Source organism: Ovis canadensis, chromosome 20 (assembly GCF_042477335.2).
Source record: "Ovis canadensis isolate MfBH-ARS-UI-01 breed Bighorn chromosome 20, ARS-UI_OviCan_v2, whole genome shotgun sequence".
Taxonomy (NCBI): Eukaryota; Metazoa; Chordata; class Mammalia; order Artiodactyla; family Bovidae; genus Ovis; species Ovis canadensis.
The window spans coordinates 47,096,946-47,122,716 of record NC_091264.1 but is presented as its reverse complement, the minus strand read 5'-3'; the positions used below and the strand labels follow the sequence as shown (position 1 = coordinate 47,122,716).

Sequence of the window (25,771 nt, the reverse complement as noted above, 5' to 3'; positions counted from 1 at the left end):
TTTGAAGTAGCCTAGCTATTTCAAATGTAACTAGCTCATTAATGCTTTACACTGAAATAGCAAACTGATACATGTTCCCAGAAAATCAGAAACAAAACGTTAATAATTCTAGCTGAAGCAAACTCAGTAATATACAGAATAATCTACCACCAAAAAAGAAAGCTTGTACATAGTACTCATTGGACAATATTGGATCTCCACTGTATAATAAGCATTTCTTATTCTGTTACTTTTTCTCTAGTGTTTTTTAAAGCAGGTATTCTTCTACACGGAACTTTTTCCTTCATTGCCCCCAGCATTTTAGCCAAAAAACACGATTGGTTGAAAATGTGTCCTATAATTTTGACATTCTAGTTTGGGCTGATTGCTTCCTTACAATGTGGTTTAATTTGTTCGTCTAGTCCTCGTAGCCTAATAAACTAGTAGTTTATAAGATCTAGATTAGATGAAATCTTGATTAGATGCCAATTCAGTTTTTTTTTTTTTTCAGAAAGACTACTCATAGGTGATGCTGTATGCTTCCTATTTTCATCAAAGGCCCAGGCACTAATAATCGCTAGCTGTGATGTTAAAATCAACTGGTGGGTTCCCCCCAAATTTCCCATTAATAGTTTACACAGTCACTGATGATCATTGTCTCTATCCATTATTTCACAAGAATTTCAAAATTTTATAAATTCTGTTATTTCTTCTACATTCATTAGCTGTGATTCCTTCATCATCTATTTACTTACTGAAGTATAGCTCATACAGAGGAGAAAGTACAAATGTGTAGTTTACTTCTTTCAAACTATTTTTAGGATAATAAATTAGTGTTCTAGAAACCTTCAGAGGTTGCAAATGCTTGTGTGCATTTCATTAAGAACTTAAGATTGTTGTATATTTAATGTATTTCAACTAATAGGAGACATTCTTTTTGATGCTGAAACTGTACCACCTTTGACCAATGTGTTTATTTTAAACACAAATACTCTAATAGGTAGCAAAGTTGTTAAGTTGTTACACTCTCAGGATAAATTCTTACCACTTTCAAGGAGGTCGATTTGACAATATGTATCAGGAGCATTGGGCTTCCCAGGTGGCTTGGTGGTAAAGAAACCACTGGCCAATGCAAGAGACACAAGAGGCTTGGGTTCCATCCCTGGGTTAGGAAGATCTCCTGGAGTAGGAATGGAAACCCACTCTAGTATTCTTGCCTGGGAAATCCCATGGACAGAGGAATCTGGCTGGCTACAGTCCATGGGGTCCAAAAAGAGTCAGATACAACTTAGCAATTAAATGACAACCAAGAGCCTTAAAGATAGTTATAGTCTTTGATATATACCCTAGTATCACACTTAACACAGGAGAAGGCAATGGCAACCCACTCCAGTACTCTTGCCTGGAAAATCCCATGGACGGAGGAGCCTGGTAGGCTGCAGTCCATGGGGTCGCACAGAGTCGGACACAACTGAAGTGACTTAGCAGCATCACACTTAAAGAAATCTTTTCTATGAAAATAGTCCAGTGTTGATAATATTTGTACAAAGACAGTAATTCTAGTGAACAATTAGAAAGCAATGTCAATAGGTTTTGGATATATTTATATGATGAAATATTATAGCTACTATGTGAAAAATCTAGTTTTTGAGGAATTTTTATCATCATGGAAACATTTTTATGATCCTGTATTAATTCAAAGAAGACTACCAAAATCTTATGTACATAATATTATCCCAATTATTTCATACAAATATGTACATGAACAAAAGTCTGGGAAGATATACTTCAAAACGTTAACGATAGTTATATCTAGATGGTGGATTACAGAATTTTTAATGTCTCCTTTGCACCTTTTTATTTTACAAACGATCTTCAATAATGTGTATCACAGTGTGTATCTGCACGCTAAGTCACGTTCAGTTCAGTCGCTCAGTCATGTCCGACTCTTTGCGACCCCATGAATCGCAGCACACCAGGCCTCCGTGTCCATCACCAACTCCTGGAGTTCACTCAGACTCACGTTAATTGTGTCCAGTTCTTTTTGACCCTGGATGTGTAGCCCACCAGGCTCCTCTGCCCATGGGATTCTCCAGGCAAAAAAACTGGAGTGGGTTGCTGTGCCCTTCTCCAGGGGATCTTCCGGACCCAGGGATAAAACTTGAGTCTTCTGCACCGGCAGGGGCTTCTTTACCACTGGCGCACCTGGGAAGCCCATGTATCCCAGTAGAAGCTAGTATTGAAATTTGCTTGTGGGTAGTGCTGACTTGTTATTTTTTGAGTAATAAACCACCAAAGTAAATGTCTTTTTCTGTGTTAGTAGAAATTGTGCAAAAAAGAAGGAACATTTTTTTTTCTGAACCAAAAAGTTCATTCTGACTTAAAGAATGAAAATAGAATTGAATTGAATTTGAAACAAAACACAGAGGCGATGTGTTTTAAGCCTGGTGTACTGCAGTCCATGGGGTCACAAAGAGTTGGACACAACTGAGAGACTGAACTGAACTGACTGAAGATCTGATCATTGCAATTAATTATGCTTCTCCAAAAGTCAATTTCTCCTGTGCTATCCAATGAATCAATCTGATATTCTGGCTTGATTCTTAATGTGAATGAGAGCATCAGCATAGATTAAGATGGATGTGTCTGCCATTTGTAACAGGTTTCCACAGGACATCTCCTCCCACCAGTTCCCTTCTTGATACTGACAGTTTCTAATTTTTGACATCCTAATGTCAAGTTGTCTCACCACCTCTAGTCCAAACCACTTATCAAGCCCTTAATTTCTGCTTTTCCTTATTACCAAAAATTACTTATGAAAGTATTCAATGTCAAAAAGTTAGATAACCCTGAAGAGCTAAAAAAAATAAAATAAAATTCACAAATCATTCTGTCAAAACATTTTAACCACAGTGCATAAACCCTATTTCCTGGACCTGCCAGCTCTTTGGGGATAAGATGCTTATCAAGCGTATCCTTTGTTTCCCTTGTCCCTAGAATAGTACTCATTTCCTGGGTGTTTACTGATGGTGAAGGAAGGTGAAGAGGAGGAAGAGAGAGGGGAAAAGGAAAGCATTCCTGGTCAGGCAACTACATGGAAAAAGGCCTGGTTGGAGGGATAAGCTCTGGTGTTAGAGAGGCTGAGGGGACACAGCCCTGCCTGATAAGAGGGATCAGGTGGAAAGTTATGGGAGAAGGTTTGTAGCAAATATGGCAAGACTGTGAAGAGTCCCAGCAGTTGGCTGGAGAGTTCATCTATAGCATGAGTTGGTAAGGGACCAGACAGAAATCTATCTTACTATATGAAACAGCCCTGCATTCCTCAATTCTTTGAATCAAATAATTGATTTATAATGAACGTTGGTGGCCAGAGGACCTACATATTAGACTTTTTTAAATGCTCTATAACTATATAGAAATAAATCCATAAATTTAATGAGATTAGATACTTTTTACCTAAAGGAGGGCATGGCAACCCACTCCAGTATTCTTGCCTAGAGAATCCCCCTGGACTGAGAAGCCTGGCGGGCTACAGTCCATGGGGTCACAAAGAGTTGGACATGACGGAGCAACTAAGCACAGCATAGCACAGATACTTTTTAAGGTACAAGTTACATCGAATAAAATTCATCCTTTTTAGTGTATAGTTCTATGAGTTTTGACAAATGCCTAGATAGTATAACCCACATCACAATCAAGATTTAGAAGAGTTCCATCATAAGAAAAAGTTTTCCCTCAGACCTCTTTGCAGTCAACCTCTCTATCCATCCAGCCCTTGGCAACCAAAGATTTGTTTTCTGTCCTTATCATTTTGCTTTTCCCAGAATGTCATGTGAGCTGAATCATCCGGTGTGTAGCCTTTGGAATCTGACTTCTTTCCTGTAATCCATTTGGGAATAATCCATGTGGTTGTATGTATCTGTCCTTTTTTCTATTGCTGATTAGTGTCTCCATGTATAGAGGTACCACAGTGTGTTTAATCATCCATAATTTAAGGGCAATAGATTCCTTTTTAATATAACACAAATATAACCTTTGATCAGCCCAAATAAGATTTCTAAGTTTTAGAGATCTCTTCACTAATTGTCAAAGACACCTGAAGACAGGAAAAAGAGAAAATCCAACTACAGTATAATTTTGGAAATGTGAGTGTCACTGTCCACTAGACTCATTTTCAGAGCAGTCAGAGAGAGGAAGAATGGTTGAAGGTCTCAGTCCTGTGCCCTGGAGTGGCCTGACCATCACAATGTTCCTCTAGGACATGGAAAGCTATTTTCTGAGCTTCTAGCTGCATATTTGAAAAATGAAGTTTCTATCCTTTTTAGGTTTACAACATCCTTGGAGACCAAGTCTGTGACTCTGGGTTAAATATCACTAGGTGAGTGATGAGACATGTGATCATAATGAGGGAAGAAGAACCAATAAAAAGAGAAGGCGGGGGTGGGGGGAGGAAGGGAGTGGACAGGGAGGGTGGAGGTGTGTGTCTGGCTCTCCACTGAACCGGCATGGGAAGGCCCTCTCTGCCTCATGCCCCCACCCACAGGTTCTGGCGCTCACATGGGTGGTGGGAGTTCTAAGAATCTGATCGAAGATATAGTCAGAGGCGACCCTATATGCAAGACAGGAAAAAAGACACAGCTGTGTATAACGGACTTTTGGACTCAGAGGGAGAGGGAGAGGGTGGGATGATTTGGGAGAATGGCATTCTATCATGTATACTATCATGTAAGAATTGAATCGCCAGTCTATGTCTGACGTAGGATACAGCATGCTTGGGGCTGGTGCATGGGGATGACCCACAGAGATGTTATGGGGAGGGAGGTGGGAGGGGTGTTCATGTTTGGGAACACATGTAAGAATTAAAGATTTTAAAATTAAAAAAAATAAAAAACTAAATAAATAAATAAATAAAAATAAAATTAAAAAAATAAAAGTTTCTACTTATTTAGAGGTTTGGTTCTTTTAGACAAAGAATTTCTTAAAAATGGCATGTGTGGTAAGTCGTTTCAGTCGTGTCCGACTCTTTGCGACCAGGCTCCTCTGTCCATGGGATTCTCCAGGCAAGAATACTGGAGTGGATTGCTGTGCCCTCCTCCAGGGGGTCTTCATGACCCAGGATCAAACTAACCTCTCTTACATCTCCTGCATTGGCAGGCAGGTTCTTTACCACCAGTGCAATGTGTTTAAATTTTCTGCTATTTGGAAATAATACCTTGGGTTTATATAGAAACTTCCAATTGAACAACAGTGGTCTGGGAGGCCACAACTGGGGGAGGACACTGCCTTCCCTGGTAGCTCAGACAGTAAGGAGTCTGCCTACAATGCGAGAGATCGGGGTTCGATCCCTGGGTTGGGAAGATCCGCTGGAGAAGGAAATGGCAACCCACTGCAGTGTTCAAGCCTGGATAATGCCATGGACCAAGGACCTGGTAGGCTACAGTCCACGGGGTCATAAAGGCTTGGACACAATTGAGCACCTTCAGTTTCACTTTCTAAAACATTACAGAAAACAAAAAGAAAGCTCATTCTATTCCCCTCATTTCCACCCTAGAAATACTTGTGGCTTAAAAGGAGGGAAATGTAAAAGGTCTTTGGAATTTACACTGAATTTCTGAAGACAAAGAAATTATCCTTTTACTGTTTTCAGAATATAATTGATTAAAATAAAACATAGTTGCTGGAATTAAGAAGACCACATGTTTGTCTAAAGAAAATGCACACAGGGTTTAAAAAGATACACTCTCTATGATGTGATGAATATGAATATTTCAACATGGCTTTCGAAACTTGGATTTTGGACTTTAAGGAGCCATCACTCCCCCACACAGGCCCTCCAGTGAGTCACTTTTGCTCAAGAAGAGTAAGAAGCAGATTTTACTAGAAGTCAAGAATCAGAGCCATGGACGACTGCAACTTGGGCTTGAATGGGAAGACTGGGATGTACTGATGAGCTTCTTTCTGACTCTAAGTGATGTTTTCTTTGTCCTTTATCTCAAGGTATTTTGAAGCCAAATTCTAAGCATATTCGTGAACGAAAGAAACTGAAGAAATTGCCTGGGATTAAGAGTTACAAAGACTTGGTTTTTCTGAGTCACGGGTGAGCCATTTTTGAAAGGACTGTGTTCAGAAAGACAGTTTTATAAATGAATGCTATGTATAGGTAAAGTTAAAGGTAAACAAAAGTATAAAGTGCTACATAAGGGTTTTTTTTTTTTAATTTCCTAGTGCTGTATGGTTAATCAAGGGCTATTGTGTGCGGAAGAGAGGGAAGTTGCTTCCATTGCTTGTATTTGGCTGTTACTGCACTTTTATTAGACATTTATATGGGTGTGCATTTCACCACAAGTTGAATGAGAGCTGAGTTCCATTATTTCAAGTCTCACAGGTTCATATTTATGAAATTCACATAAAGCTAAAGTCAACCTTCGCTTAGCAGATAAAAATAAAGGACTGAAGGGTAGATTGAAGAGATTGCTCTTTTAGAGCACTTTGGAAGATCAATATGCAAACAATGACAACACTAATTATATATCCTTCTTGTTTCTCCTGAAAAACAAGAAGCCTCAGAATTTCTGGAGACATGAATTTTGTTACTCTATTTTGAATCTCTGTAAATTTCTCTTTTTACTGTCCATTTTTAAAAGGGAAAAAAAATCAATGTATACTTTTAAAGAAACCGTTTGTATGAATTTAGAAGATGAATTCCCCAGCAACTTCTTCACTGTGGCATGTGGGATGTTTCAGCTGTGACATGTACATGTGAACTCTTAATTGAGACTTATGGGATGAAGTCCCCTGACCAGGGATTGAACTTTGAACCTGGGCCCCAGGAATGGGATCTCAAAGTCCTAGCCATTGGACAACCAAGTCCCCTCCCCAGCAATTTCTTTGACTTGGTGACCCTTGGTATAGTGTAGATTATAGCTGTCTTAAGTGAAAGACCTTGACAATTTTAGAGAGAGTAAACAGAGGAATATAAAGAAATATAAAAAATATAAAGAAACACTATAAATAAAGCTGAGCACTGAAGAATTGATGATTTTGAACTGTGGTGTTGGAGAAGACTCTTGAGAGTCCTTTGGACTGAAAGGAGATCCAACCAGTCCATCCTAAAGGAAATCAGTCCTGAATAGTCATTGGAAGGCCTGATGCTGAAGCTGAAACTCCAATACTTTGGCCACTTGATGCGAAGAACTGACTTATTGGAAAAGACCCTGATGCTGGAAAAGATTGAAGGCAGGAGGAGAAGGGGACGAAAGAGGATGAGATGGTTGGAGGGCATCACTGACTCGATGGACATGAGTCTGAGCAAGCTCTGGGAGTTGGACAGGGAAGCCTGGCATGCTGCAGTCCATGGGGTCGCAGAGTTGGACACGACTGAATGACTGAACTGACCTGACTGAGGCTCGCGGTGGCCATGTCACAAGTGGCAGACTAGGAGCAGAGCCCCTTCTGAGTATATGGAAAAGACCATTTTCCTGTGAGCGTGGGAACAGTTTCTGCTAGGGAGGAAAGGGGCCCTTGAGTGCTGGTCACCACAACCTGGTGCGATTTGGGGTCTCGCTCTGCTCTGTTCTATGCTTCAAAGTGCCACCTGGGAAGGCGCAGTGGTCAGAAGCCACCACCAGGATGGGTAATTCACTAAACAGGTGGGAAGAGGCATGTTCCCTGGGTCAAGAGGTCTCTAAACAGGGCTGGGGCCCCAGAGGCAGCGGAGTTTCCGGTTGTGGAGGGGAGGCTAGGGGGGTTGGCTTTCACTTGCTTTTGGAGAAGACAGGGGGCACTGTTGGGCCAAGACTAGCACTAGCTCTGAGCCCAAAGGGACTGGGTGTTCAGGTTTCTTTCTGAGTGGTCCTCACCACCCATGTCTGGCCTACAGAAGAATCCAGGGACTCAGGGTAGATATTTCATAGACTTTAACATTTGGTCGGCGTTTCCCCTCCGTATATTTCTCAATCACCTCTACATTTGGCACAGCATGGGAAGATAGTGTTTCCAGCAGACAGCAGACACCTCTCTGACTGCAGTCAGACATCAGCAGCCCTGCAATCTACCTTCAGGAGACTCCCAGAGCTGTGTGCTTTAAAGCTGGGCCCACATTTTGAGATGTGGGGAGGCATGGTAAGATGGATGTTTCTGAATAGACAGTGCAGGAAGCTGGAAAAACAGCTAGATTGAGAGCTGATTTGGGATTGAGTCCTGGAGGTAAAGATTCTTGTCATGAAAACCGCTTTGGACCTGTACAGAAATGACTTTGAATCTTGGCTCTGTTCTGCCACTCAGTCCTTTAACTTCTCTGAGCCTCAAAGTCCTCACCTGCTAAGTGGATACAAGGACCCACCTCAAAGGCTGGAATGAGGATCAGATGAAAGAATGACTCATAGAGTGCCTGGCACAGTGCTGATAAGTGAGGAGTGACGGGGAGAAGAGAGTTTGGTTTGATGTGGGAAGAGGAAAGGTGAGACTTCGGTTGTGTCTAGGGACCGAGGGGTCATCATTTCCTAACACAACCTGAGGCAGGAGAATCCTGGAAGCAGTTACCCCGGAAGAGGTGTTGTAAGAAGGGGTGCACAAAAAACCAAGTGCAAACTTCTGGCTAGGTGAAAAAAGAAAGAATATTGACTGCACAGAGAGGGGGAGTAGTCTGACTGATGTCTCCCAGATGATGAGAGGCGAGACCCGAAAACAAATCCCATGCCCTTGGTGCGGACACTCACATCCGCCCTCCACATCACCGTCTCAAGATGATACGGAAATGGAGACCGCATTAGGGATAAGGGTGAAAAAAAAAATGTAGTCTCTCCCTGAAGATTATGCTGCTCATCTTAAAACCAGGCAACTTCATTTTAGCTGTGGAGGAGATAGCAGGAAGCTGATGTCTAGTCCTTTGAGAGAATGATAACGATGCGTGGGCTGCTCAGTTAAAAGTTAGACTAAAAGCCTAAAGCTAAACTGCATGATTTCCTGAAGAAATCAATGGGTTCTTTCACTCTTTTCCTTCTGTGTGTGGGATGTTATTATTTTAGAGGTGAAACACAGAATTTTAACTCGCATTAGGGAAAGAAAATGGAGGGAGAAAGAATGGGCCAGTCAGAGCTCTTCAGCCCCAGCAGGACTCCTGACTCCTCTGCAACTGTGTGAGCTTGTCAAGGCCAGTAGGGCCTCCATAGAGAATGAGCTTCCCTCTCTTCTGTTCTGGTTCTCTTGCCCCTCCTTGCCTCTGCTCCTCTATGTCAGCCTGGATTTAGGTCTCATATTGGGAAAAACAATCCCTGACTTGTTTCTGCAATCACATACAGTGTCACAGGAAAAAAGGTAGGGTTGATACCTTCTGAACCAGAATCATTTACTGATGATAATTTAAAGGGTAAATAAAGTATCCCTGAGTAGTTCCTACTAATACTCCCAGGGCACAGACAAAGCGAATCAGGACTCCAGAGAGGTTCCTTGTCCCTAATTTGTCTAGAGCTTCTGGAGATGGGAACAGAGCCAGGAGGACCATGGAGACCTGAGGGCTTGTCCACTGTGGTAATCACTGTTTGCCCAGGCTTTTTGGGGATCAGAGATTTTACCACCTGCAGATGATTATACCTTATAAGAATACACCCAATAATAGATCCTCCTTTGCAGTGAAGACGCACAAATGTGCAGGCAACAACACGGATGAATCTTGAATGTATTATGCTAAATGAAAGAGGCCAGACTCAGAAGGCTACGGCTATAGATTCCATGTAGAAAACATTCTGAAAAAGATAAAACTATAAGAACAGAAAGCAGACCACTGGTTGATGAAGGCTTGGGTTTACTACAAAGGAGCATGAGAGAATGTTTGAGGTTGTGGAACTTTTCATATCATGATTGTTGTGGTAGTTACACAACTATACATGTTTATCAAGATTCACACATGTGTGCGTGCTAAGTTGCTTCAGTTGTGTCTGACTCTGTGCTGTCTCATGGACTGCAGTCCACCAGGCTCCTCTCTGCCCATGGGATTCTCCAGGCAAGAATACTGGAGTGGGTGGCTGTGCCCTCCTACAGGGGATCTTCCTGACGCAAGGATCAAACTGGCATCTCTTATATCTAGCCTGCATTAGCAGGTGGATTCTTAACCACTAGTGTCACCTAGGAAGCCCAAGACTATACACTAAAAAATGGATGTAAATTAAACCTCAAAAAACTTGATTAATTTTTTAAAAAAAGAACCATTAACAAAGATTAAATGACATATATATATATATATATATATATAAAGTATTTAGAGTGAAGTATGTGGATGTCTATAACTAACTTTGAAAGCATTTGTTTGTTTGTTTTTAATTTTTGGCTGTGCTACAGGGCTTGTGGGATCTTAGTTTCCTAACCACAGGTTGAACACACGTCCGAACCAATGAAAGCATGGAAACCTAACCACTGGACAGTCAGGAAATTCCCTGAAAGCACTGAAAATAAGATTTATTGATGGACTGATAGAGGGACAGATGTATGGATAGATATAAGATAAAGCAAGTATAGTAAAATATTAGTGGTAGAATCTAACTGGTAGTTATTTAGATAGCCCCACTATAATTCTTTCAACCTTCTGTATGTAAAAATTGTGCTTATGAAATCTTGGAAACCATTTTAAAATACATCTAACACATTCCTTCATCATCTGCACCACTTAGAGGGTGCTTTCAGGCCCACAAAATTGCTTTCATAGTTTCTGACAGCTCAAAGAAGCATCTTTTCTCTCCCTTTGAACCATCCTGACAGAAGTAAAGCTTCCTCTTGGTCCACAGGGGGGAATCTCTTGAGATTATTTGCAGGCTCATTTGCATGTATTTGCTATCCTCCCATTAACACAATATTAGCAAGTAAGTCCTTTATGGCCTTTTGTCACTTGCTTGAACACTTAAGAATTGGATTAATTTGACTCTATTCATACAAAAACCTCAGGAAACAAAGCTCTGGGCAGCAGCAATTCAGATGGTTAGCAAATATCCCAGACTCTGTTTTTCTTGATCTTGCCTAACTCTTTTTGGGGGGAGGCTCTGGTTTAAGATGCCTCTTTTCATTACATTGTATGATGAAGATCCATGCTAATCTACCAAGCCGTAAGCACAAGGGCATCCTAGTATCTTGCAAACCAGGTACCAACCTGTGATGGGATAAGGAATGGTTGGACTTGTGTTCAAATCACCCTTCATGTGGTGGGGGATGAAAAGATTTACTCTTCATAGAGTGTGTAGGGATAGTTTTCTGAAAGTAGATACATAAACCCACTTGTGATTACCCTGATCTTTTAAACACTCCACATTATCATCTGCGTACAGACAGAGCAACACAGCATGGCTAGAAAGTCAGATACAACCAGGTTATGTGAAAATTAAGTGGACTGTTCGGTCCCCATCCAATTCAATCCACTTTTATAATTATAATAATTTTAAAAGGTATATTTCAGTGAATCAGATCAGATATATTCAAAATACCCAAACTCTGCAGGCCTCCATTTGAATTTGACTGTATTGATCCAGTCTAAAGATTATTTATGGATACTGACTGTCAGAAAAGTACTCAAGTTATGTTGTTAAATGAAACAAGCAAGTTGCAGAATGGAGCCGATGAAAATAACATATTGATCATATTTTAGAAAAAGAAATGGAAGCACTGTGCTGTACGATGAGGAGGCTGGGAATTCTAGATGACTTTCCCCTGCTCTCTTATGTGTTTTTTTTTTTCCTTTTTTAAAAAGATTTACTGAATTATGGCTGTGCTGGGTCTTCGGTGCTGCACCCAGGCTTTCTCTCGTTGCAGTGAGCGGGGGCTACTCTTCGTTGCAGTGAGTGGGCTGCTGGTTGCAGTGATTTCTCTTGTTGCAGAGCACAAGCTCTGGGCACTTGGGCTTCATTAGTTGTGTCCCACGGTATGTGGAAACTTCCTGGACAAGGGATCAAATCCAGGCCCCCTGCGTTGGCAGGCAGATTCTTTACCACTGAGCCACCAGGGAAGCCCTCTTATATATTTTTTGTATTGTGTGGTTATTATACAACAAAGACGTAATAGTTTTGTATCAGATCAAAACAAACTAAAGACATTTATTCTTTAGAGCTAGTCCACAGTCCTCATGTCTTTACAACTGGGGTCTGTGTGTGTACCCAAACATACAGACATATTCCTACACAGTTAAACAATGTCTTGGATCTTGATATAGAAAAACTGGTACTCACACAGTGGCTTGTTTTTAGGCTAAGATGGTTTCTATCCCCTAAGACTCTTCCCCCACCTCCCCTACCCCATCCTAATACACTGGCTTAATGCTATGGAGAAAGCTTGCAATTTGGGTAATTTTCTGCTTCCAACCAAAGTCCAAGATGTTATTCCAGTGATTAACTTAGGGTCTCTTTAGATCTCTCCACCAACAACCAATCTGAGGATGAAAGGCTTTAAGACCCAGCACCAAGCTCTGAGTCCTCTAATCCCACTGCTGTTTCCATTTTTAAATTTTGGCTAGTTGTATTCAAATTTGTTTCTTCTTCCTCTCCTTCCTCTTTTCCTCCACATTCTCTCTTTTGTCCATCCTTGGCTGGAGACAGCTAAAATATCTGTCCAGTTCAATGTACATACAAAAAGAGCACTTTCTCAATCAACAGAACCCCTTTGAATTATTCAGAGTATCTTATGTTCTCAGGTTTCCAGTCCTTTCTTTCCTTGACAGTATAAGCTGGAACGGGGCATTTGGCAGTGGCACTCCAGACTCAGCTGTTCAGGCAGGAAGGACGAGGGTAAGGCTCCCATAGAAATAACTAATCATCTGGATGATGAGAAAATAGGTAAAGTCATGTTTGAAGCGGTGTAGCTAATTCTTCACTTTCACTTTTCACTTTCATGCATTGGAGAAGGAAATGGCAACCCACTCCAGTGTTCTAGCCTGGAGAATCCCAGGGACAGTGGGCTGCCGTCTATGGGGTTGCACAGAGTCGGACATGACTGAAGTGACTTAGCAGCGGCAGTAGCTAATTCTTGCACCAGTATGAATACTAGGCCCTACAACAAAATACAGCCAAATTCTCAGTACCTGGCAGAACAGCTGGTAAACAGGATGTGGAACTGGGGAGAAACTCAGACCCTGGGAAGCTGGCCTACCTGCTGACTGGGCTGAGGCTATTCATGGGCAACTTTATGAGGTGGCTAGACTGAAAACTGGGCTTTCCTCGTGGCTCAGTGGTAAGGAATCTGCTGCCAATGCAGGAGACTTTGGTTCAGTCCCTGGGTTGGGAAGATCCCTTGGAGGAGGAAATGGCAACTCACTCTAGTATTCTTGCCTGGGAAATCCCATGGACAGGGGAGCCTGGCTCGGAACTACAGTCAATGGGGTCACAAAGAGTCAGACACAACTGAGCGGCTGAATACGTAGCGTGCATGCAGACTGAAACCTAGGATAACATGTGATCTGTGGATTATAGCAATGTTCTTGAAGGCTTCTTTATTTGCGTTTTTTATACTTGGGGTGACCCCTTGCTCACCTCTTCCCAAGTCTTTAAATTTATGGCTTTCAAGGAAACAGAAATCAAGAAAGGAACTCACGGGGTGTAAGACAGGACAGAACCACCATGAAAAATAGTCTGACGGTTCCTTTAAAAACTTAAAACAGAGCTACCATATGATTCAGTGATCCCCCTCCTGGACATGCATCCAAAGGGAGCTCTAATTCCAAAGGACACATGCACCCCGATGTTCATAGCAGCACTATCTACAATAGCCAAGACATGGGAGAAACCTAAATGCATACTGACAGATGAATGGGTAAAGGAAATGTGGTGCATGTATACAGTGAAATATTAGCCACAAAAAAGAACTAAATAATGCCATTTGCAGCAACATGGATGGGCCTTGAGATTAACATACTGAGTGAAGTAAGCCAAAAGGAGAAAGACAAATATTATACGAAATCACTATATGTGGAATCTAAAAAAATGATGCAAACGAATGTACAAAACAGAAACAGACTCAGACAGAAAACAAACTTACGGCTATTAAAGGGGAAAGCGGGGGGTGCCCGGGGGATAAACTAGGAGTCTGAGATCAGCAGATACAAACTATGTATAAGATAAGTTCCTACTGTATAACACAGAGAACTATATTCAACATCTCATAATAAGCTATAATGGAAAAGAATATGAAATATATATATAAATGTATATATATATATATACACACACACACACACACACACATGTTCAGTTCAGTTCAGTCACTCAGTCGTGTCCAACTCTTTGCAACCCCATGGACTTCAGGGGGTGGAGGACACCAGGCCTCCCTGTCCATCACCAACTCTTGGAGCTTGCCCAAACTCATATCCATTGAGCTGGTGATACCATCCAGACATCTCATCCTCTGTCGTCCCCTTCTCCTCCTGCCTTCAATCTTTTCCAGCATCAGGGTCTTTTCCAAGGAGTCAGTTCTTTGCATCAGGTGGCCAAAGTATTGGAGTTTCAGCTTTAGAATCAGTCCTTCCAATGAGTATTCAGGACTGATTTCCTTTAGGATGGACTGGTTGGATCTCCTTGCAGTCCAAGGGACTCTCAAGAGTCTTCTCCAACACCACAGTTCAAAAGCATCAATTCTTCAGCACTCAGCTTTCTTTTCAGTCCAACTCTCATATCCATACACATGTATATATATACACACACACACATACATGTGTAACTGAATCACTCTGCTGGACACCAGAAACTAATCCAATTTTGTAAATCAACTATACTTCAATTTTTAAAAAAAGAATTGAGAAGACCACCTTGAATCAGCAACAGCACCACAACGAACTGGACATTTGGGCAACACTGTTGTCTAATGGTGTCAGAACAAGGGCAAACAAATCAGGAAAGGCAACAATATGGCTTCTTCTCTGGTTTAGGATGTTTGGGTGTCTGTATCCAGGCTGAAAAGCTCAATCCGCAGCCATATGGCTTCCCCTAGCTGGTGAAAATTCCTGAGGATGAGGAGCCCTGGGGAGAAATGTGAGAGTCGTTCTAGCCCGGCAACACATCTGCCGACCCTCCCCAGATAACAGGTGAGCCAGGAAAGCCGATAGTCAGCCAGACTGCTCTGTAAGCCGATGCTGGGTCTTTGGCAAGCACTAGTCATCTGCCAAGTGGGCAGCCCTGCGTGGAGGCAGCCGGCTGGGAAAGGTGCCCTGCATACTGCTCCATCCACTGGGCCCCCTGGGGCCTGCCCAGCACCAACCGTGGCCTCCGTTTCATCTGGTGACACAGGTATTTAGAAGACTCCAAGACCTTCCTGTGAACCAGACTGCCTTCCGCAGCCACACTGCATAAGGAATAACTGGCTGGGTTCTTCTTACCTCCGAGTGTAGGAGAGCCACCAGTCTAGGAAAGCCCTCCTTCAAACTCACACCTGCCCTCCCACACTGTCCAGAGACAGGTCTGTGGAACTCAGACTGCTGCCTACTGGTCCCCTTCCTGCCCCATCATGATCAAGAAAACCACCACACTGAGTCAGGAAAAGCACCAAACCAGACAACCAGACAGCCACGTCACATTAACACTGGGAAGGAAGTGACCAGTGAGATCTTGGGGACAGCAGCATTCCTGACTCCCAAATGTCTATCAGCTGTGTCACTGTTGTCCTTTCAGGGACAACAGAGCTCGTCTCCATTCTTTCCCCTGGGCTCGCAGAGGGCATCACCTGTAGTCTCCTCCATCCACGCTCTCCCCAGACGCGGGGAAAGCAATCAGTTCCCCTTGGCCTGTGCCACCTGGATGCGTTTACTTGTACTGCAAACTACCTGGGGATACACCGTGGGTGGGAAACACCCTGGCTTCCCAGATCAGGAGTTAGTTGCACCCCCAGGAGCCAGAGTGGTTTTCCCCTGGCAGGACTGAGTTGCCTCCTGCCTCGCATGGTGCGAGCTGGCCAGATAAGGGGGTAAAGTGGTGTGATGTTAGGAGCTGAGGAAGAGGGGGGCTGCCTTCTCCAGCATGGCATTTCCCTCCAGACCAGAGTGTGGGGGCCATGGCAGCCCCTTCGCCCTGTCCCAAATGTCCCCACTACCAGTCTCTCAGACCCCGAAGAGCTGCTGCTGCCATGTGTCAAGCACTGTGCTAGGCGCTTGACATATTTTATGTCTTTTAATTTCCCCAATAACATTGCAGGGTTGGTGTCATTATAACAACCATTTTGGACTTAAGGAAGTGGACATTCGGAGAAGTAGAGGGACTTGCCCACAATAGCTAAGATGCAGAAGAGGGATGTGACCTCCCTGTTATCAATGTTTATACACTTTCCAGGTTTTCTCTCCTTTCACCATCCCTCAACTTTAGCAGACTCAAGGCAAGCCAGGGTCATTCTTATCTGTGCCCACTCCTCATGGCCAGACCCTGAGCTGACACTGTCATCATTCAGAAAGCTGGGTGCCTGCTTTGCTCTATCTAGACCCCTTTGTACCTGGGGACGGCTCAGGTAAGCAGCTTGATAAGGTTTTCAGGATGTCAGATAAGCACCTCCTCAAGATAACTGTCCACCATCACATATTTGGGGCTTTCTCTGCTGGTATCTTTTATTTTTATTATTTTCTTTAGACAATTGATTTAATTCATGGCTTCTTTTAAAATTCAACTATCCCTAAGAAGGACATTACCGCTCATACATTGGTTTCATTATTTTCCACCCCGCACAATTATAGACTGTAAATCATGTAAATATCTCATTACAGACTCTGGCAGTGAAAAGAAGAAGTGAGAGGCACTAGGGGAAAATTGGTCTTTGGAGGTCACTGCTTTAATGTGAATATAGGTTTAACTGAATTCAAACATTTTCAAGAACGCTAGGTGCCACAAGTTTTGCTAAGGGTTACAGGCTTTAGGGGAGCACAATAAGAATTGTATTCTACCTGGGAGATGTGAATACAAACTATGTATTAAATCATATTAGGGAATCATCATTCATTTTATTAGGCAATTAAATAGAAAAAGGTCCTTAGTTTTTAGAGATGCTCTTACTAAAATATTGAGTTGAGATGTCATAATGCCTGAAATTTATTTTAAACTACTTCAACAGGAAAACAGATGAAGCAAATGTGGCAAAATGTTCAGTTCAGTTCAGTTCAGTCGCTCAGTCATGTCCGATTCTTTGCGACCCCATGAATCGCATCACGCCAGGCCTCCCTGTCCATCACCAACTCCTGGAGTTCACTCAGACTCACGTCCATCGAGTCAGTGATGCCATCCAGCCATCTCATCCTCTGTCGTCCCCTTCTCCTCCTGCCCCCAATCCCTCCCACCATCAGAGTCTTTTCCAATGAGTCAACTGTCCACATGAGGTGGCCAAAGTACTGGAGTTTCAGCTTTAGCATCATTCCTTCCAAAGAACACCCAAGGCTGATCTCCTTCAGAATGGACTGGTTGGATCTCCTTGCAGTCCAAGGGACTCTCAAGAGTCTTCTCCAACACCACAGTTCAAAAGCATCGATTCTTCGGCACTCAGCTTTCTTCACAGTCCAACTCTCACATCCATACATGACCACAAGAAAAACCATGGCCTTGGCTAGACAGACATTTGTTAGCAAAGTAATGTCTCTGCTTTTTAATAACTGTTAAATTAGATGATGAGATTCATTATATTATTTTCTCTACTTTCCTGAACATCTGAAAAATTTACAGAGTAAAAAGTGAAAAAGAAAAACAAAGTTTTCCAGAAGCTCAAAATCAAAGTTCTATTGCAAGGATGACAAATGGTTTTGTAGTAAGCAGAATTCTAATATGGTCCCATGATTCCTGCCCCTGGTGTACATGCTCTGTATAATTTCCTTATGTGGAGTGTGGGCAAGGCTTGTGAATATGATGAAGTTTTACTTCCATGATTAGGTTTCAGTATATGGCAAAGATTTAAAAATTTACACATGTAATTAAGGTCCCAGATCAGTTGATTTTGCCCTGGGTGGGCCTGGCCTAATCAGACGATCCCTTTGACGGCAAGATTACAGACAGCAACAGACACTCTCTAGTTGGCCTTGAGGAAACAGAACTGCCAAGTTGTGGAGAGGGCCCTGTGGCAGGGAATAGTGGGTAGCCTTTAGGGAACAATGGATGAGGTTTTGCTCATCCCTCAGTCCTAAAACCATAGGGAACTGAATTCTGCAAACAACCACTGAACTCAGAGGAAGACCTGGAGTCTCAGAAGAGAGCGTGATCTTGGCTAACACCCTGACTGCAGCATTGGGAGACCCTGAGGAAAAGACCCAGCTAATTCATAACCAATCTCCTGACTCATGGAAACTGTGAGATAATAAATGTATGTTGTTTTCAGACAATAAGCTTGTGGTAATTTGTTGTGAAGCAGTAGAAAAAACAAATTCACATTTCAACTGTTGTGGCAAGTCTAACTGATTACAAATAGCAGCATTATATTGGAAAGGATTCTAAGACTGGGCATAGCCTCCTTGGGAAAAAAAAAAAGACAGAGAAAGTTGTGGTTGATTAGCAATGTCTGCACAGGCATGAAAGGGGTGAGTTGTACCATGTGTACCTCTTACTGCCATTCAAGGTTGCTTGTTGTATTTAAGGAAAAAAGAGTTATTTGCTGTTTTTTTTTTTTTCTCAATGACAGAATAACCCCAAGGGGCAACAATGCTAGGGTCTCCTAGGGTCACCAAGTTAGAGAGGATGCTAACTTGTAAGAAAGGCCTCAGAAAAAGAGGACCAAAAAATTATCCAACACAGATCCTAGCAACTGATAAACACCCAGGATGAGCCTTGCAGGCTGGTGTTTGCAGTGAAGGCTTTTCCATTGTTCCTTCCTTCTTCACTGTCTCCACTCTTTCTCCCTTTCCATGGCCTCTAATTCTCTGCCTTCAGACATGCTCGAGGGTTCCCTGAGCTGGATCCTGCTGCTATTTCTAACTCACTCTGACACTAATACATCAGGTCAGAATCCCTCCTCCCTCTGACACATAGGCCAAAGAAGTCAAAACCAGCCTGCTGAATGTCAAGCTTGGATTAAACATTTATTAACACATCATTGTTTCATATTAAATCCATGCAGACATCGTATCACAGTACCCAGATGTTAGTTTCATAATTTAAGTGAATCAGTATAATGAAACAGGCCGTTCTCCCAAGTTCTTGTTTTTAGAGGGAAGGCTGACACCTGGGTCAGTATGTAACAATGCAGATCACACTCCATCCTTTTTCGGTGGCACATCCCACAGCAAAGATGTCTTTTTAATCAAAGGGACCACAAAAACTGGAATTTAAAATCAAGCAGATGCAGATATAGTGGAGGAAGGAGAGAGTGGGACGAATAGAGAAAGTAGCATCGACATATATACACTACCTTGTGTAAAGCAGATAGCTGGTGAGAAGTTGCTATATAATATAGGGAGCCCTGTTTCGTGCTCTGTGATGACCTGGAAGGGTGATATGGTGAGAGGGAGGGAAGCTCAGGAGGGAGGTGATATATGTATAATTATGGCTGAATTGCGTTGTTGTATGGCAGAAACCAACACAATACTATAGAGTGTTCCCCCCAATTAAGGAATAAATTTAAATAAATGAATAAAATCAAGGTAGGTGCAACTGAAAGAAGCACATGAATAAGGTGAAGACTCTGAAAAAATTAGCTTCTTCAATTATGTTAAAGAAAGATTTTGTGGGTGCAATTCCTTGTATCCAGGTGCCATTTAGAATCCAACCAGCCCAGCTTGCCCTCATAATCTAGTGCTGCTGCTGCTAAGTCGCTTCAGTCGTGTCCAACTCTGTGCGACCCCAGAGACGGCAGCCCACCAGGCTCCCCGTCCCTGGGATTCTCCAGGCAAGAACACTGGAGTGGGTTGCCATTTCGTTCTCCAATGCATGAAAGTGAAAAGTGAAAGTGAAGTCGCTCAGTCGTGTCCGACTCTTGGCGACCCCATGGACTGCAGCCTACCAGGCTCCTCCATCCATGGATTTTCCAGGCAAGAGTACTGGAGTGGGGTGCCATTGCCTTCTTGACATAAGCTAGTAGACGGTCTTTATTTGCGTTCCTAAACCACTCATTCATCATAATTTAACTGTCTTTTCCAGGGGCTTTTAACACATAAGAAAGGATCGCCAATGTATAACTAGGCTTAAATACACTATGTGATGGGCCTTTAATGAGAACAACACCCAGAGCTTAAACCAGGGATTGGTGGCCCACACCTGTCACATTTTGCATTAGAGCATACTATTGGCTATATTTGCAAATTATAGAATTAACTTCCAATGTTTATACTTGAGAGCTTTCACTTAGAAAATAGTACTTTTCTTTTGCTTTTCTTGAAAAAAAAAAAAAAAGGGAAATCTGACAACCTGTCAGACTCCCCCCTTTCCTTATGCAAGTAATCTGACGGCACTGAATGGTGGGTGCCCTCCTAGATGAGTCTTTCCCATGTACCACAGTCTCCACCATGCCTTATTGCCTCCTCAGACTGAGGCCAAGTGGCAACTATAATTTATCACTGTGGTTTCACTATTTCCTCACAGCAGAGATAAGAAGAGAATGAGCTATTCCTCATCACCATGACAATAGCTCTTTCACTCATTTACCTTAGCAACCAGGCCCCTCTAACCATTTGAATTTGCTGACATCTGAGTTAAATACACCTTTCCAGCAACAGACATATACCAATTTGTTACTTACTGATGGATAGTGGTTTTGACACATATGTCCTTAGAGTGCTTTCTCTTTCTCAGATTACTTCAATACTACACTCTCCCTTTTGATTACCTCACACCAGTCAGAATGGCCACCATCAAAAAGTCTACAAATATTAAATGCTGAAGAGGAGAAAAGGGAACCCTCCCACACTATGGGTGGGAATGTAACTGGTACAGTCACTACAGAAAACAGTACAGATGCTTCTTGAAAAAACTAAGATAGAGCTACCATATGATCCAGCAATTCCACTCTTGAGCATATATCCAGAAAGATGAAAACTTTAATTTGAAAAGACACATGTACCCCAAAGTTCACAGCAGCACTATTTATAACAGCCAAGACATGGAAGCAACCTAAATGCCCATCAACATATGAATGGAAAAGAAGATGTTGTACACACAATATTATTCAGTCATAAAAAAAGAATGTTTAAACATTGTCCATGGACGGACATAAGAGATTGTCACATTAAGTGAAGTAAGCCAGACAAAGACAAATATTATATGATATCACTTATATGTGCAATCTAAGAAAATAATACAAATTAACTTATTTACAAAAGAGAAACAGACTCAGAGATATGGAAAACAAATTCAGGATTACTAAAAGGGAGAAGGAAGGAGAGGGATAAATTAGGAGTATGGGATTAATAGATACATACCACTATATATAAAATAAACAACAAGGACCTACTGTATAGCACAGGGAATTACATTCAATATCTTGTAATAACCTATGATGGAAAAGAATCTAAAGCTGTACCACTGAAACACAATACTGTAAGTCAAGTATAGTTTAATAAATAATAAATCAATGAATTAAATTAAATCTTGCTTTTGGTTAGGGTTCCTCTAACTCAAAGAAGATCTTAGTATGAGTTTGATCATTTAAGAAACATGATTGGGTCCTTAAAGGAAATGTGTCTCGCTGATCCCTGAGTTCCATGCCTTCTAAGTACACCACTGATACCTGTTTGATTCAGACATTGCATTTTCCCCCTACTGTAAAAAACAAAAATTCCGACCCACACAACCCCTTGATTGGTATTAATATTTGCATTTTCTATAAAGGTGAAGAAATATAGAAAAGAGGCCCTCACTTGTTACTTGAAACAAGGCATGTTTAGTTACCTCTCATTAGGACAGAGCTGTTGGAGGGACACAGGAACAGAGAGGAGTGGGTGAAAACTAAGAAAAGGCCATTGGGAGAGGAGGCACAGGACATGAAGGAGTAGGTGTAGGGGGATGCTTGGAGCCTAGTAGCAGGAGGGGCCCAAATGCGTGTGTTGAGGAAGCTGCGGAGGGGGATGGTAGGGAGGAGAGGGGAGCGGGCAGCATCCGGACACTCACGATTGAGCTGCCGCCTCCGGATCCGGTCCCTCCATGGCCTGTTTCTGATCCAGTGTAGTCGTGACGGTAACACCATGGTCCCAAAGCGAGGGTCTAACACCTCCTCATGGCTGGAGAACAAAAGTGCTCGCAGCGATACAGGAAGTCAAGGCCAGACATACAAAAAAAAATTTTTTTTTTTGAGCCCTCTTCTTCTTTTTTATATCCGAGGCTTCCGTTGACTTCTTTTATCTTGTAACTTGCCTTTTTTCTTCCCTTCCCTTAACTCCCGACTGGCCCGAAGGCAGCTGCTGCGCTGGGGTGCCCGGCTCCGGCCTCCTGTACCATGTTTTATGCATGAAGATGATGGGCCGGTAATTTATTCGCGCTGAGATCGCAGGGCTCCTGTGTCTGCCCCACGTCAGAGGCTGGGGGAGGGCAGGTGTATCTATCTGCAGGAAGAATGGCCTGAAATGGGGATCCCTCTCTGCAGGCAGGATTGAAGATCTGAGCTTAGCTGCCAGGACACGGGCCAGGGTGACTGGAGCCCCAGTCAGGCAGGAGACTTTTAGGGCACCTGATCTATTTGCTCCTGGGTCTCTAGTACGTAGGCTAGTGCCTGGCAGAGTTTGCGAACAATAAGTACCTGTTGAGTAAATGAAGTTTCAGTGGTAACCAACATCAGGACTTCACTGTGCCCACATGAATCCTTTATGCTCCCTGACCTGCTACATTCAGTATCCTCAAAATGCTCATTTGAACTTTCTCATCCATCCCATTGCCCACACTTTTGTCTCCACCTGAGACCACACTCCCTCCTCACCCACCCATTCATGCTTCAAAATCTCATTTTCCCGGGAAGCTCTCCTGCACCCACACTGATGGGGCTAGCCCCTACGCACCTGTGCCTCTCTGCTCATCATGCCTGGAAGGCGCGTATGTGTTAGGACTTTTGTTTGTTTGCTGGTTTGTCTTAAGGTGCGTGTCTAAACAGTGCATCAGCTTCTTGGTGGCAGAGACTGTGTGTTCCTCTCCTGAGCCTGCAGTGGTCTGCCTGGGAAACTGGTGGCACCGAGACATGGCTGGGGCAGCTTGAGCCTGCCTCCCCAAACCTCCACCAGCCCATCCTCAAGCCACACCAAATAAACACACAGTCTAACGAAATGCATTGTATTGGCTATAATAACAGCCTCAATTTGTGACCCCTGGGTGCTGCGCCTGGCAGGGGAAGCGCTGTTTATGATTGATCGCTTACTCTGTTCAAGCTCTTCAGTATGTGATGTCAGATTGCTCCAGACAGCAGTTATTGATCAAAGCCTCAGCAATAGTCTTGCTAGAAGGTCAGGGCTGGAAAAAGTGATATTCAAGTTACCAAATTTAGCCCAAGATGATCCATAAGCCTGCTGAAGTCAGAAACTCTGCCCTCTGTCTTTGTGTCCCTCCTGGTGCCACTGAGGCAAAACTGCTGGGGGAGGGGTGAGGCGTGGAGGGGGCTGGGTCATGATCACTGCAAACCAGAGGTGTGCTTTTAGTCCCTGGGCCTTATTTCCTTCATCTTAAAATAGAAATAACCTGCATACCCTATTGGGTTGTCAAGATGAAATGAGATGAAGGTAAGCTAACTCACCCCACTCCAGTACTCTTGCCGGGAAAATCCCATGGACAGAGGAGCCTGGTAGGCTGCAGTCCATGGGGTCGCAAAGAGTCAGACACGACTGAGCCACTTCACTTTGACTTTTCACTTTCATGCATTGGAGAAGGAAATGGCAACCCACTCCAGTGTTCTTGCCTGGTGAATCCCAGGGATGGGGGAGCCTGGTGGGCTGCCATCTCTGGGGTCGCACAGAGTTGGACACGACTGAAGTGACTTAGCAGCAGCAGCAGCAGACTATGGGACTGCTCCTTGTCCAACCAGCATTATGTCTGGTGGTGAAGGGAATACGTTCCAGAGCCACACTGCCTGGGCGCAGACTCTTAGTAGCCTGCTTAGTAGCATCATGGCTTTAACCTCACTGTACCTCAGTTTCCTCATCTGTAAAATGGGGCTATAAAGAACTGCAGCCTTAGAGTCATGCTGACGATTTAGTGAATTAATACAAGCAAAGAACTTTAGGTTTAGCTTTGAGGAATTGCTCCGTGTCATGACAGGCTATTGGTCACTAGCCATACAAGTTTGTGAAAGTTAGCAAATTCCCTGGGTCTCCCTTGCCTTACCTGCAAAAGGAAGTGGTCTCGGATACATTCTATCAGGACTCCTGGGTTTAATTCCCTATTGCTTCTATAACTAATTGCTGTTGTTTAGTTCCTAAGTCATGTTTAACATTTTTGTGACCCATAGACTGTAGCCCACCAGGCTCCTCTGTCCATGGAATTCTCCAGGCAAGAATATTGGAGTGGGTTGCCATTTCATTCTCCAGGGGATCTTCCCAACGCAGGAATCGAACCCACATATCCTGCATTGGCAAATGGATTCTTTACCACAGAGCCACCTGGGAAGCCTCACTAAAACTACCACATGTTTCTTGGCATAAAACAACACAAACTTGTTTTCTTATAGTTCTCAAGGCTGAAGTCTGAAAGGCGTCCAACAGGACTAAGATTGAGATGTCCACAAGATTGCATATCTTCTTGGGGCTCTAGAAGAGGACAGTTTCTTTGCCTTGTCCAGCTTCTAGAAGATTCCTTGAGTCCATTTCCAGGTGATCTTTCTTAGTGTGAGGGACCATGACCTAAACCTTTCTACCAAATGTAGTGACTTGGCAATTGTGGGTCACGCTGGGCCTTGCCGATCCAGACAAATCGCCACTGGACCTGAGTCCTCACCGATTTGTCTACATTCTAAGCTTCATTTTCTGAGGCGGGGGAAGGTAGACACCAAGATGAGAACCAAGCCTGTGGAAGTTTTACTGACTCTTGCCACCTGGACATAACTCCCTGTGATACACCCAGCACAAGAGAGCCGTTTGTCTGAGACCTAGGACAGCTAGTCTAACAGTTCTGTTTGTTCTTGACTTGCACAGCTGCTGGTTGCAACACAATTTTCTGCTCTTCACGTCACTTACCGTAAATCAAATCAGGTAGCTGCCAGCTAGGCAAATTAGAGACGAGGGGAAACTTGGGGAGGCTGTTAGGGTGTTGCGGTCACACTCCCTTCTGTCACTCTCTTTCACCATTTGCCTCCTGCGCGTCTGTGTCCACAGTGAACTTGAATGTGGAGAATGCAATACAAAACGAAGCGCCCCCAACCCTTTCTTTTTGCAATCAGGATCAGATCTCCTTTCCTCCTCATTAGTCCACACAGCTCCCAAACTTCTGCTGCATTAGTCAGTGTTTTTCCAATGTACATAATTTATGACAGCAGATGAGGGGAACAGCGGACCAGAGGGGGCGGAAAGTACCATCGGGTCTGAGAGGCAGCTGAAAACTTTGCATTTCCTCATCTCTAGTGAATTGAAATACAAACTTTGCCAGTTTACTCTTTACCATCATGGTGAGACTTGGGGGTGGGGGTGAAACTAGAAATAGAAGCCTCGCCTCCATCTCTTGTCATCCTTCTTTCTGGTCAGATTGGCAATGTTGCAGACCCCTGGCTCACACCATATGGTTCCCTCCCCTGACTCTTCGAGCTTTATCTGTTCCTTTATCTTGTACAGACTCATAAACGCCTGGGAGTAAATGGTCTGTGGAGGGTAATTCTCCCAAGCGACATTTGCATTTGTGTGAAGTGTAGAATATCAATTTTTACTCTTCTCTGGGCTTTTGGTGCTATTAAATTTTCATAAGTTGCAGAA

The 25,771-nt window shown here is 43.1% G+C and overlaps 1 protein-coding gene across 1 annotated transcript in view; it reads right to left on the bottom strand.

Annotated features, from left to right (window-relative positions):
- The window catches only part of RIPOR2 (RHO family interacting cell polarization regulator 2), a 239,897-nt gene that overhangs the window by 193,277 nt on the left and 20,849 nt on the right, over window positions 1–25,771 (bottom strand). The window contains exons 2-3 of the mRNA XM_069563791.1: window positions 23,236–23,327; window positions 22,002–22,626 (exon numbers count right to left, since the gene is read on the bottom strand). Coding sequence (XP_069419892.1) covers window positions 22,002–22,077 — 76 coding nt within the window. The 5' untranslated portion in view covers window positions 22,078–22,626; window positions 23,236–23,327. The remainder of the gene's footprint in view (window positions 1–22,001; window positions 22,627–23,235; window positions 23,328–25,771) is intronic.